Source organism: Cyprinodon variegatus, unplaced genomic scaffold, assembly GCF_000732505.1.
Source record: "Cyprinodon variegatus isolate N-32 unplaced genomic scaffold, C_variegatus-1.0 Scaffold46, whole genome shotgun sequence".
NCBI lineage: Eukaryota > Metazoa > Chordata > Actinopteri > Cyprinodontiformes > Cyprinodontidae > Cyprinodon > Cyprinodon variegatus.
This window is the reverse complement of record NW_015150499.1, coordinates 75,186-89,620: the sequence shown is the minus strand read 5'-3', so window position 1 is coordinate 89,620 and position 14,435 is coordinate 75,186. Positions and strand designations below refer to the sequence as shown.

The window sequence follows — 14,435 nt, the reverse complement described above, 5'->3', positions numbered from 1 at the left end:
ATATATAATATATATATTATATACAGTATATCCTTTCACATTTTTAGAACTATTTTCTGTGGTGGTAGACAAACACAAAAGCACAGTAAACAGCTAAAGAAGCTGCAAAGACATGAGTGATGGAAACTCTAAAACACGCAAACAGACAAAATACAAATGCAACAGAAAAAAAGCATTTGCAGCATTTTTTTGTTTGCATTTGATTTGTTGATTGAAAGTTTTTGCATAAATATTTAATGATGTTTCTTTGCAGTCGTCTTTTGTTTCATTTTTTTTATTTTATTTGTGTAATTTGGAGTTTGCATCATACACATGTTTGCAGCTTGTTTTGCCCTTTGCTATGCATTGGCACATATCTGCCTGCCACCATAGTTCTCATATGAAATAGACAAAATAATGTAGCATTTGCTCACTAAAATTGTATTTTCACTGTCTATTTTTTCTGTAAACTGGTTTTGAATCTGTTCAGCGAGGGGAAGAAAAGAAAGAAGATGTGGTTTAAAAATGAGAAATGAATATTCACAGTGGCATCAATTAAAACCTGGATCCAAATAATCTAAGTGAATATTCAGGTGGCAGATGAATGCAATCACCTGTGGATTAGTGTGTTAAGATTTGCATATAATAATGTTTTAGTTGAAACCTATGATGAAATAATACTCAGTGTGTTTATTAACTTCGGTTCTGTGCAGACATACTTGCCTGTATGGAGACCCTTAGACAATTCCTCAGAATGGTTCCTACAGTTTAGGTCCTTTGGGCAACAGAGATGCAGATGTCCTCCTATGCTCACCCCCCGACCTCCTCTGCCCGCTTTGGTCTGTTTAATCAGCAGCTTTAATGTTGAAGTTGGTCCTTTTAATAAATTATTGGTGGGGGAAAATGACACAGCAGTGTATAAACTTTTTGGGGCCCTTCTTTATTTTCCTGAGTAGTCTGAAGTATGCACTGTTATCCTCACAGTGACCCACAGTGACTCAGCCAGCACATGATCTCCAGAATCCATTCATCCGAGCCATAAATGTGGATGTGTAGCAATGCGACTGCAGTCCCACTGGCATTTTGGAAAGATGCTGTGTTTTTTTTTTTTTTTTAGGTTGATGCTGCTGCTTTTCCATTTTTATCCAATGTACTCACAGTTTCATTGGACAATGGTGCACTGCTTCTCATAAACTGTGTGTGGGTCTGTGTGTTTTATTTGCTTCCTGTCTTCTGTGCCAATCAGACGGCGGGTTTCCAGGAGACGCTGACCGAGCTGGAGATCTTAGCTCTTATTGTGGGTTGTGTGTGCCATGACTTGGACCACAGGGGCACCAACAATGCTTTCCAAGCCAAGTGAGTGTACCTGCACTAAAAAAAAAAAAAAAAAATCTAAGTAAGTCAGTTTTTCTAAAATAAGTGCATTTTTTCTGGGAGTGAGCAGATAAGCGAGACAACTTTCCAATGAAATAATACAATTTACATTTGAAATAAGAAAAGGTTAAATACACTTATTTCTGCTTCTGTCGCTGCAAACACAGTGTCTTTTATACATGGTGCACAGTGTGTCCTCCAAGTTCTGCAAACGTTTAAAATATTACTATTAATAATGTACATCTCAATTTTCAGGTTTTTATTTACTTTTATTTTTCAAAAATTATGCAACAATAAAGCAGCATTGCATTTAATTTCTGTTTATTAGAGCTTTTCTGACTCCCTTAATTTGTGAGGGGAAAAAGTTGAAGCTTTTTTTTTTTTTTACAATTTAATCCCATAAACAGCTTTAAACCAGATTAACTACAAAACATCTATAAATATTTCTTTATCATTAAGAAAACTTCCAAATAAAAAATGATACTCGAAGCTCTAACGTTCACAGTCTTTATCTTAAGTAAAAGACTCTCATACTACGTGGTGACTGCTTTTCTTAACATAACATAATGACCACTTTCTGAATTTGACATTTCTCTTTCAACTGCGGTTTGGGTTATGAGTCTCAGGCGTCCTTTTTTATTGGGCCATAAGTTAGAAACTGACTTAAAGGGAAAGAAAATTCAAAGAGAGCTTTAGAGCAGACTTTAGTTCTCAGCTTCTGTGGAAAACTGATTATACTGTCCCTCTTTTTTATCCCAATATGTTTGTTTTTTTATCTGTGTGTGTGTTTGGCAGGACGGGTTCAGCCCTCGCTCTGCTTTATGGGACCTCTGCTACCCTGGAGCACCACCACTTTAACCACGCTGTTATGATCCTGCAGAGCGAGGTGTGTTATGTTCCAGTATCTGTTGCAATGCAGTTGCCATTCACCTTCTGCTGCATGTGATTACAAACACCACTGGCAATAGACCCTTTAACCTTAGTGTCCTTTAGAGAGATAAGGTATTTTTAAACTGCAGTCTGCAGCCACAACTTCATTCACATTCCTTCAGCAGGAACTGGACAAGATTTTACTGCATTAGTTGTATGAAGCTACTTCAGCTTACAGTAACTTAAGGGCTGATAACATGGCATATATAGGAGCGGTACAATAATAGTAAAAACAAAGTAGAAACTTAACAGTCTCTAAGATAATTCATATCTGAACGAATGCATGCAAACATACAGCAATTTCATACTGTCGTTAATCAATAATTATAAAACAGAAAAGAGATGTTTTAAATAAAATTGCCCTGGTTTTCAATCAGGTTGAAAAGGGCTTTTTTGTCTGCAAACAAAAAACAAACAATCGATGAAGTCTGAATTCTGTTAAAAGAGCACACTCATAATACATGCTGAAATGTCATGTGTTATTTAAAACACATGCATTTGAACTGCTCTCCATGTGCATTTTGAACTTTGTCTGCCTGCAGATTCAATAACACAAGGCCTCCAACACGTCACAAGCATGAGCGCATCCTCCTGGTCGGCTTTTATATACCTGTTGATTCTCTCCTCTCCTCATCTCAACCTATTGTCAATTTTAAGGGTGGAACCAAACTAAGAAAGTAAACTTCGGGAAATCCTGTCTTTTGAAAGTGGGATTGGAGGGAGCAGGAATACTTATGGAAAGGGCATCCGAGCAGGACTGTGTGGTGGTTACTTTGAGGCCCATACATGGGTTTCTCGCTTTACCCATGCTCCACCGTCACATCCCTCCTGAGACAGCACTGTTTATTTACTAGTAACGTCCTCAAAGCTGCTCTCTTCAAAGAGGAAATTCTGACCTTATATCCAACAGCCATATGTATCAATGAACCATTTTCTAAACTCAATGCTGGATATGAAGGAAAACATCCTAAGAGCAGCTGCAAACTGTAAATGCAAATGTCTGTGGTCGACTAAAAACCAGGGATGATTCAAAACCTCTCCTTCCTAAATACAAACGCAGAAGCTCAAGTTAGCTTAGCTCATATGGTGTTTCGAATTTAGAAGGAATAATTATTTTAGAACATATCGCTGCTGCTACCAGAACACATTCACCACTAAGTTATTAAATGATGGCTTCACTTAACCAATTTTAACTTGTAAAAGAACAATTATAATTTGCTGCAACTAGGAAGAAAATTGCAGGATTTACTGAAAAGCAGGCAGTTTACATTCTCCAGTTGCAACAACCCTTATACTGATAGAAGAGAAGGAGCTTGTGACTTATCGGGGCCTCATGGTATTGAATTTGCATGCATGAAACGTCCAAAATGCAGGTGGACAGCAGTTTACAAGCTTGCTTTAAAAAAAACAAAAAAAAAAACAACCGGTCGTATCAGTTTTGTTCCTGCATGTACACTTTTGACAGAATTCTGACTTCATACAAATCGGCAGCCTTCCACCTCAAAGCTTGAAGTCTGGTGTAAGCTGCCTGTACTGATTTCATATCTTTTGTCCAGAGAAGTCTTGTGGTTGATTGAAATGCTCTTTTGCAAACCTGAGTCCTGCTGCTGTATTTTTTAAGCCCTCAAAGGAGGTCAGACTTTTTAAGTAGAGGTGGGTCAATCGAGAGACCAGCAGATTGATTAGCCCAGATTTGCTTAATTTAGGGTGATTGATGATCAGCCCATATTAGCATATTGAGATGGCTAGTAGATTTTAGATTTTATACAGTTAAAACAGGTTTGTATTTTTTTAACAAATATTGTTCAATGTTTTTTTTTTTTATAAAAATGGTGCAGAATATTAAAGTTGTTTTATGAACTTACAGTATAACACCTTAAAGTTTTAATTATATATAAAAAAATCTGAATTTAGTGCTTTAAACTGATTTGTTTCTGAACTAACAGTGATATTATTTGGTAAGGCTTTGTAGGAATAGGAGTTGATTAAATTATGATTTCCACAATTTTTTTTTAAAGAAGTTGTCTGCAGCCATTTTCCACTTCAAGGACAGATTGCTGCAGGAAAAAAACCCTCTTATAGTAAGGCTCTTCTGCTTAACCCTTAGAGAAGTTGAAAAAAAAAAAGCATTTTTCATTCTTTTTTAAATAAGTGCAGAGCATCATTACACAAGCCATTAAAGATTAATGCTTACATCCACAAATTATAACAAAGACACCGTAATTGGAAAGAATTTATATGAAACAATTGAAAAAAAGACACAACATTTTGCTATAAGTTTTTGTCAGTTTAAATCCACTCTGGTGGTTGAAACTCATTATGATAATTCTGTTGCGTCAAAATACCAGTAGACCAGAGTTTAAATGAATGAAAGGCACTAAAGGCCACATAAAAAATGAATGAGTTTGCACTCACAGAGCTCAGAGGCAACCGTGTGCTCTCCTTAGCAGGGGAGTAAACAAATAGCTCAGGCTGCCCTCAAATCGATGGAACTACAAATGATAGACTCACTGGTAATTTGCTGGGATAGAGACGTTTTAACAGTTTAACAGGTATCATGGACTTGTAATTGGAGGTATATATACATGTTTATTTTTTATTTTTTTGGGAGGGGGAGCAGCCGAGACCAGGTTGAGGGGAAAGATCCAGTGGCTTCATTATCCCAGCGCTGACAAATGTTTGCTTGGACTACATGGCGCCTGGTAATGCGGGGCAGGCTCTGGCGTTGTCCTCGGCTAATTAACATACAAATGAATACTGTGAATAATTCGAATAGAAGACATGACGGGCGATTCAGTGGACTGATTCAGTAAAACCATTGAATTATTACTCGTCACCTTTGCATCTCTCGCCTCCTTCTCCATCTGCCGCAGGTGTGACAGAACCCCAGACCTCCTTTGTGTCACCGCTGTTAACGTAATTCAGTATTTTATGAGGACCTCTCAGATAATGAATGAAGCCGGGGGCATGTTTGCACAAATGTTCAAAGCTAAGCTGTCTGTGTTTAAAACGGTGGTTATCTGGTTTGTTGATTCTCCAGAGGAGAGAGCCTGAATGCTGAATGAATGTACCATACATGCTGGGTTAAAACCTTAGCTACAGAGCTCGCTTATTAGGAGCTGTTGGGAAGCTGCTCCCCTGCACAGATCCAATTAGTTTCATTGGAGCCATTCCTGTGAAAAGCTTTTTGATTGGCTATCGGGGTAAAATAAAACTTAACAACGAGTTTCTTTGGATTAGAGCAGAATTCTCAATAAATTCAAACATGTTTACCTAATAAAGGATTTTAGGAATCAGGCACATTGAGAAGTCAACAGTTTCTCTGTAGAAACTGGAGGCAGATATGCATCTTTTTTATGTTTTGGAGAATTATTTATATTCTGGTTATTTATCAAAAAACTCACTCTCAAATCATCTAAAGCTGTGGTCTCCAGCCTCTGAGTCATAGATTAGCTGTAGCAGGGTATTGGGAGCCTTATGTTTTCTATATTTGAACAAAAAAACAGACAAAAAACAGTTTGACTATTTCCCTACTCATTTACAAATGTTGCTTTTTGCCAACAGCTGGGAAAAATTTACCTTTTTATTAATTATTTTAAACCTTATGTAGTGTATTTTAAACACCACCAATAATTTGACCTCCTAGCTTTAGGAACCATATATCTAGATGGTTAAGTACTGTTAAAGTCTACAGGAAATTAAATGAACAAAAGAGATATGTATAGGAAATCTTATGCTGAGATTTGCTTATTATTTCTCCTGTAGTTTTATGCTGGTATCACTTTTGAAACATTTCTCAAAGTCCACTCAGGTTTAGTCCTAGAGAGGCTCTCCACGTATGCAGAAGTGCCTCCAAGACCTGGAAAACACATTATCATGTGTTAAACTGGAGAAATTTTCTTTCCCATAGCATCCATTACATCACAAGCAATGAGGAATATATGAGCCGTGGATTTATTTTATGGTCGGAAACATTTAAGGCGACAATTATTGCAGAAAATGAAAAAAAATTAAATACAACAAACTTTGGTAATGACTTTTGCACACTGGCTCAATTTTGTTTCTGCCATTACAGTTTAACAGGGTTAAATTTTTAATATGATGTGGAAGATTTTATGCTTCTTGCTATGAAAAGTCAGCATGGTGGCTATGAGCCTGTAAACTAAACTGATTTGGAGAGTGGAGCCAATGAATGCAGACAGACTGAAGCAGCAGGAGCTTGGTGGCTCAGATGATGCTCAACAATTTAGATATACTGAGGGATGGTGTACCCTTTTTTATCAGCGGGATTAAGACATTAATTTTTAGCATATAATTAAAGGTCTTTTTTAAGATGGAATTGCATTTCTTAAACCACTCTTAGGGTCAAATCATATATACAGGCTCAAATACATCCATGCAACCTCATTAGTATTTTCCATAATGCAATTTAACATGATGTTTTTCAACTATTAAAAAGGTGGGATTAATCAGAATGGATCATTTACCAATCGACCATGCTTATTTAAAGTACAAAATACCTCAGCAATAATGCATTGAGAACATTTTCAATGCAACAGTAATTAGGTCTTCAACTGTGGTTGAATCTTGTTTATGGCAAAAAAATAAGGTGCAACTTGTTTAGGAAGCAATCATCAGACATGTGAAAGTAAAAATGGTGTCCAACCTTTTTCCCTCAGAACAGATTATTTTAAAAAAAAAATGTATTTTTTTAACTAATTAAAAGAAGTGTATTTTTGTTGTTTAAGGGCAATTAAACTATTTTTTCCTGCAATAAATTTTTTTTTTACCCAGACAGAGACACTTAGAGGTGTTAGAAACCCTAAAAGGTAAACATGATTCACACAGATCCTGTCAGTTTTTCTCATGTTTCCATGTTTTATCTCCATAGGGGCACAACATCTTCTCCAACCTCTCTTCCACGGAGTACAGCGACCTCATGCAGCTGCTGAAGCAGTCTATTCTGGCCACAGACCTCACACTTTACTTCGAGTAGGTTCTGCGAAACCCACTAAATCCAAAGCACATTGGCAGCCTTCAGGCTCATCTCAGCACACTACTTATTAAAACCTTGAAGTGGTTGTTTTAGGTAATGATGCCCCCTGGTGGACACAATGGGGCTTACAGCTTTATCTAGAAGGGTTGTTGTTTTTTTTTCTCCTCCTCAGAAAGAGAAACACATTCTTTGAACTTGTCAGTAAAGGGGAGTACAACTGGAATGTGAAGGCTCACAGAGACATTTGCAGGTAAAGTTATCCCCTTTTATATCATTGAGCTTAAAAAACAATAATTTCATGGTTTTAAAAGTTTAAAAGAATTTGATTTTGTCTTCTTAGATCTATGATGATGACAGCCTGCGATCTTGGAGCCGTCACAAAGCCATGGGAAATATCCCGCAAGGTGACCAACAGGATGAGAAAAAAAACAATCATTGATCAAATTCACCTTTTCCAGAATTTTAACATGAAAATGTAAAAAAGTGTCACTTAATGTTGGCGTTTCACTCTTTTCTCAGGTTGCAGAGTTGGTGACGGGTGAATTCTTTGAGCAGGGAGACCGAGAACGACTGGAGCTAAAGCTCACGCCCTCCGTGAGTAAATCCAACCAGCTCAGCGTTTGTGCTTTTTGCAGGATCTCTCTCACCCTCTGTGCCCCTCTGAGAGCTGATGATGCCGACATGATGATATATTTTCTCTGCTGTTTGGAAACGCACTGACTTTGTGGAAAACACGAAAGCTCGTGTCTCTAAGCGTGAGGAAAGTGTAGGCTCAGCTCGACTGCACCACTGCCCTGCATTCAATGCAGATTTTTTCTATTCATTCACCTGCAAACACAGATAGATAAACTACCTTGCCTAAATGGTTTATTGTTTTCTTACAAGTAACCCATAAACAGCTTGTTTCAATCATATGTATAGAGTAATGTATTAATTTAAAGCAGATAGGAAATGGTGCATGGATTTCATTTTTTATTACAATTAAGAAAATTGTGAAGTCCATTTGTGTTTATCTCAACACTTTGCAGGAGCTTCTTTTTATAGCAATCACAGTTTTTAGCATTGAGAGGTTAACATTTTAAAGTTTAACTCAAATTGGAGCACACATAGGCATTATTTTTAAGCCTTGTCACAGTTTTTCAGTTTGGGCCTAAACTTTGACTGGGCCGTTCTGAAACATTAATATGTTTTAATCTAAACCACTCTATTTTATTTCAGAAATATCCTGAAATGTTCCTGTCCTCCCAGCAGACATGCATTCCCACATTACTATGCTGCCACCACCATGCTTTATGGTGTGTGTTCAGAGCAACCTGCAGTCAGACTTCTCTGCGTACATAATTCTTTGTTTCCACTTTTCTATAAAAGCCAGACTACAAGTTGTACCACCTGAGCCATAGGCAGGTATTTGCAGGTTTCACAGTTGTGTCAACCTCCTCTCATTCTCAGAAAACCGAACCAAGATCTCTGATATATTGGAAGCTTGAGAAGCTTTATAACCTCCCTCCGCTTTAAACTCATCCAGAAATGCATCCTTGAGCTATCTGCTGTGGTCCTCAGTCCTCGTGATGCTGTTTATTCATTAATGTTCTCAAACAAACCTCTTAGGCCCTCACAGAATAGCTGGATTGCTACCAAGGCAGGTCACAGGGCTTTTCATTTGCCAAATACACAATCTCAGAAGTCATTGGATCTTATATAAATGTGTAAAATGACATTTAAAACAGCTTGTGCCAATTATGCAATATTTTGTGTTGGCTTATCACTTAAAATCCCAATAAAACACACTGAAGGCTGCAGGTATTTTTTGACAAAATGCTAAAACAGTCACAGGATCTGAACACTTTTGCAATGCATTGTGTGTTGTTGGAGAAATAGCAGATTTCTTGGTGCTAATTAAGATATTTGACTTCATTCAGAAATGCTGCAGCTAACCTTATTGCTGCAGCCAGCAGAGATGAACTCTCTTCTTTTTTCTAAGCCTTGAAAGGAGAAAACTGACTTGGTTCTGCATGCAATTAATGACTGTTAAGTAATCGAGCCTGGCCATATTGCCTCCCCTCAGAAATAACTAATTCAGTAGCCTCAGGTTTGCTGCTTGTGTCAAACCTTTAGCTCTCTCTTGTGTGGGCGTTGGAAATGAAATATTAACTTCTGAGTCGTAGCCCGGTAACTATCTCTGAAGCGCAGCCTCAGCGGAGCCTCTTAAGCTTGGGCTGCATGAATGAGAGAGAGGAGAAAATAGGCGTGAAATAAACTCAGCTGACTTGAGAAAGGAAGAAGAAGTCCCTAAGAGCAGAGCGCTAAAAGCAACACTTTAGGGTCCCGTATGAGCAGGAAAATTGTGAAAGCAAACAACTCTCTCTCCTTTTTCTTCCTTTCAGGCCATCTTTGACCGTAACAGGAAGGATGAGCTCCCAGGGCTGCAGCTGGAATGGATTGATGGAATCTGCTCGCCTCTGTATGAGGTAAAAAAAAAAAAAAAAAACCCTACCCGACTGGCTGCTCCTCGGCCTTTATTGTGTCACGCTTGCTGCACATCCTCCTCTGACATCAGCAGACTCCGTCCTTCCTCCATTATTGTCCTTCGCTGACGCCAGCAGTGAAACTGTCGCCAGCAAGTGTTTGACTTTCTTCCTGAGCGAAGGTTTCTCTCTGAAAGAGAGAAATGCTTTTAATTGAGAAGCTGTGAAAAAAAGCTTTGAGGTTACGTCCTGTTCTCATTGAAAGAAGCAGATTGAGCGTGCACTTTGTGACCATGAGGCAGCTCGGAGAAGTGTGTGAATAGAGCTGTGATGTAAGTCAGGTTGAATCTGCTCTGTAAGTCAGAGCACTGTGGGCTTACTTTCTGCTTCACATTAGCTTTAGATGAAGAAGGCTTTGCTGCCTCTGCTAGCCCAGCTCCTTGTTGGTGAATAAAAATACAATTGAAAGCCCAATAATCCAAAACAGTGATATTTTCCAAGAGTTCATTTCATTTTAAATTTAATGAGCTAGTGGAGACCCCAAAATTAACTTTTTAAAATAATTACATATATGAGAGTTGAAAAGTTTCTTCTTTATTATATAAATGTTATGTTGTAACCGAAGTAATCATGGTGGCAGCATGTTAACTTGATAGTTGATAGATAAGCACTAATCCCCTACTCAGAGACAGAAAATCAGTGGTAAAGCATAATATGGAAAGTTTAGTGGAAGGAAAAGGTGTGGCATGCAGTTAATGCACGGTGGGGTCTCCCTTTACATGTTTTAAATCGTAAAAATGTAAATTGTTACATCACAGGGAGATGCATGGGGGCTATCAGTTCATCTGCACTGTGGACTCTGGTGCCTCACACCTTTTTAAAAGATGCATAGCGTTTTTCTATAGAAAGATATAGAAAGATTGCAGAGTAACAAAACACAATTTTGTGGCCAAAATTCTTGCTCCAGACCCTGGCACAATAAAAAGCAAAGGATATACTAATCTTAGATTTAAAAAAAGGGATTGTCTTTTTTTTTTATCCTTCATCCAGGTAGGATGCTTCAGACCTTTCTTCTGGTTTAGGAGTGATTCTCTCTGTGTGAATCTCACCCAAACGTTCAAATGGGCTTTGCTTCATAATCTTTCACACCCTGGTGATCGCTTGCTGCTTGTGGACCTTTTTCAACCACAATTTTTCCTTCCAATAAACCTTCCGTTGAAATGCTTGCATACAGGGCTCTGTGAACAGCTTCTATACCACTGAGCTATAGAGATGCTCCTGTATAGGAGTGTGTTTCTGTGTTACACCAGCTGAGGCTGATCTGCCCCTCCCACAGCCAGCAGCAGCTGCTGTGTGGGAGGAAGAAGACAAACTTACTGAGGAGATCAGCTCTGTTAAAACACCACACATGTTAGAGTTAATTTCACGAAAGCGCCACAATGAGTTTTTAAAAGCATTTATGGAGGAAATAAATCACTGATTTCCACAGCAATGGGTTGTTTTCCAGGTTTTTATAATGAAATTGTCTAGAAGCACATTAGTTTCTGTAATTATAGGCTACAAAACAAACAAAACAAGCCATGGGAGATCTTCATTGTTAATGAATTATTCCATGATCAGTGTTTGCAAGACAGAGTGCACTAATCTTTCCTGGGCTTGTTTCACTATTGTTACTGTCTGTGTTGTGTGGATATAAAAACATCAAAGCAAAGCGACTTTGTTTATGTGTTTATATGTGTGTGGGGGATCTGCCTTATCTGAAAGGCTGATGTCTGGAGAATGCAGATATAGAGCTCACGATCTTGCTTCTGCCAATTAAACTTGCAGACGAAGGGATAGGGGGGCGAACAGAGAAAAGTTCAGAGGCGGCAGGATTTTTGACCGTGGGTGTAAGAGATCGTGTTCTTAAATTTTACACAATTCCTTATTCTGGTGGTGGCTCTGTTCTTTGCCGAATATTTATCCCTGATTATATAACCTTGCATTCTTATAAACCGGCACACGACAATCAACTTTTCATGCCACACTGAAGACTAAATAATTTGCAGACAAGTATGACATCTAATAAAGAGATCCTTGACTGCAGCAGATAAAAATGGATCATAAGTTAAATTTCAGTTTAAAAAAATTACAAAACAATTCATTTATTCAGAAAATTAAAGTTTCAAATGATTTGCGGTGAAAATTACTGTATACTGTGATGCTTATCTATATAAGACTTTCAGCCTTTCAGTCTATACCTCTTGCTTTAGAATAAAAGAAAATACCCTTTTTTATGAAATAATTTTGTCTATCAGTATGAAACACTGCATCCTAGTTTGGAAAACCGTTAGCAGCACCTCTAGGCTGTAAGGTTTTAATGGTAGATTTGTTTGTTATGTATGCAACACATTATCATGAAAATGTTAGTTTGTTTTAAAAAATCCCACATACTGTTTTATGTCATACTTATTAGTACTCGCTATATTATTAGATTGTAGGGTTTCTAGTACGGTACTTATCCTGTTGTGTCCTCCCCTGTTTAGCTCAGCAAACAGGTGTTTTACAGGATGCTAGGGACTGTTAGAAGTGTTAATCCTTTTCTCTGTCTGGTCTCTTCTCTGTGGTTAATACTATTCGGATCTATTCAGTTAATTTAAAAAGCCTCAATTCATAACACGGTATCCCAAGCCACTTTACAGACAATTCAATCACAACATATAAATATATCCTAAAAGTTGATGTTCCATATAAATAGCCAATAGCCAGTTCCTGATAAAAAAAAAGAAGCATATTTTGAAGAATTGTATGTCTCAGGTTTTATTTGTACCTTGTGGTAGAAATAGAAAATAGTGGATAACTAAAGAAAAAACACAGGTTTACTGGTTACTTTTTTTTATTTCCGCATGTCTGTAATCCGAACCAAACTCCGTGTATCTCGTTACTTATATCTGAACAGAAAACAGTGTGGTGGAAAACAACTGAAAAACAAACTGAAAAGGAAAACCTATAATTTTGTGTGATTTAGCATTACAATTCTGAGTGAACAACAATCATATGTGGAGTTCCTCAAGGCTCTGGTCTTTGACCACTTAAATTTACTATCAGAATGATTTTGAAATATAGAATTCTATAAAATCTCTCATAACACATATGCTGATGATAAACATATTTATATTATACTCAGCCACAGTCCTTTACAATCAGTATATCTATAAAATCAGTGGATAGATTAGAATTTCTCAAGCTTTACGAGGAAAACAAAGACTGACTTTATTGTCACTGATCCAAGAAAATCAAGGGGTAGAATCAGTACTAACAAAAACGTTGAAAATATTTCCATAATAATGGGTTTTCAATCAAATAAGGACATGGAAAAACTAATCAAGTATTGTTTCATATGTTTGGGAAGCCTAAATACCATTATTTTAATGTTTTGTTTTTTCTTAATATTGCATAATTTCTTTTATCTGTTCCTTCATTTTCCTGTAAAGCACTTGAAAATATGTTGTTGTTGCTGTAAAGCAGCTTTGTTTGCAGAGATTCCTAGGAAGTAACTGGAAAAATGGAGCACTGGATAACCCTCAGAGAGATTCTTACACACAAGTGCACACAAAATAAATTTTGTTAAGAACCACAGCATATTACTAATATATGTCTAAAAAGAAGAAGCAAAGTTTGCCTTTCATATAGATGCCACTATTCTATCAATGTTTAATTAAGGGTTAACTCCAGTCTTTTACACTTTTGCATACATGTCCTCACTCAGTTTGCAAGTTTATTGCATACAGATGTTCTATTTGCATAAGAAACAAAGTTAATGACACAATAAGTAATTACGGTGACTTGTTACACAATGTTAGAGAAACTACATCCTGTTATCTGTTGGGTAATTTATCAAATAAAAGGTGACAAGTTGGTCTACCCTGCCAGTTACACCTGAACAGAGAAAATGACAACAGCAACTAATCTCAGTCACACACATGCTTCTAATCTTTAAAGAACAGGCGTTTTGATGGACTGCAGCCATCAAGGGCTTATTTGTTTTCACTTTTGTTTTGGGTTGTTCCCCCTCTATATATATTGTTTTATTTCTTCTTCCTTAAATTATTCATTTGATGAACAATGCCCAGTGTGAATCCATCACGAATTAACAGTACGTTTAATCCTTAGAGCTAAGAATCACCGTCAAAAAAACTTTAAAAAACTGCTATTTATCTCAGCTTCAGAAAAAAAGACCGCCTGATATTTTACAGAAATATCTTAAATACAGAATGAATCAGAATTTTTTTTTAGTAAGAGCAGAGACCAAACCAAACATAATCTTCTTTCTAATCTGCAATATTTTCGGCCTGAACTTAAGATGTTCACCAAACATAGTCTCAATAGTTTAATGCATGTACATATTTCTAAGACTAAATGGTAGCATTATGGATAATTTGGGTTTGATTCTGTCTACAGGTTTTTCCATTAACACAACTATTAAAGAAGCAAAAGTTAAAGGTTTGGTATTCTGACACAAGACAGGAGCTCATTAAGTTATAAATCAATTTAAAAATAACCCATACATGTGGATTTTCACTTAGGACTTGAATATCGGATAAATACATGTTCTGTTATACAGACATACAGTAAAAGTATATATATATATATATATATATATATATATATATATATATATATATATATATATATATATATATATATATATA

At 36.9% G+C, this 14,435-nt stretch overlaps 1 protein-coding gene across 1 annotated transcript in view; it reads left to right on the top strand.

Annotated features, from left to right (window-relative positions):
• Window positions 1–14,435, top strand: part of pde11a (phosphodiesterase 11A) — a 46,654-nt gene that overhangs the window by 29,516 nt on the left and 2,703 nt on the right. Inside the window, exons 11-17 of the mRNA XM_015370436.1 lie at window positions 1,226–1,335; window positions 2,149–2,239; window positions 7,175–7,275; window positions 7,452–7,529; window positions 7,620–7,683; window positions 7,799–7,873; window positions 9,664–9,747. Of these exons, the coding sequence (XP_015225922.1) occupies window positions 1,226–1,335; window positions 2,149–2,239; window positions 7,175–7,275; window positions 7,452–7,529; window positions 7,620–7,683; window positions 7,799–7,873; window positions 9,664–9,747 (603 nt within the window). The remainder of the gene's footprint in view (window positions 1–1,225; window positions 1,336–2,148; window positions 2,240–7,174; window positions 7,276–7,451; window positions 7,530–7,619; window positions 7,684–7,798; window positions 7,874–9,663; window positions 9,748–14,435) is intronic.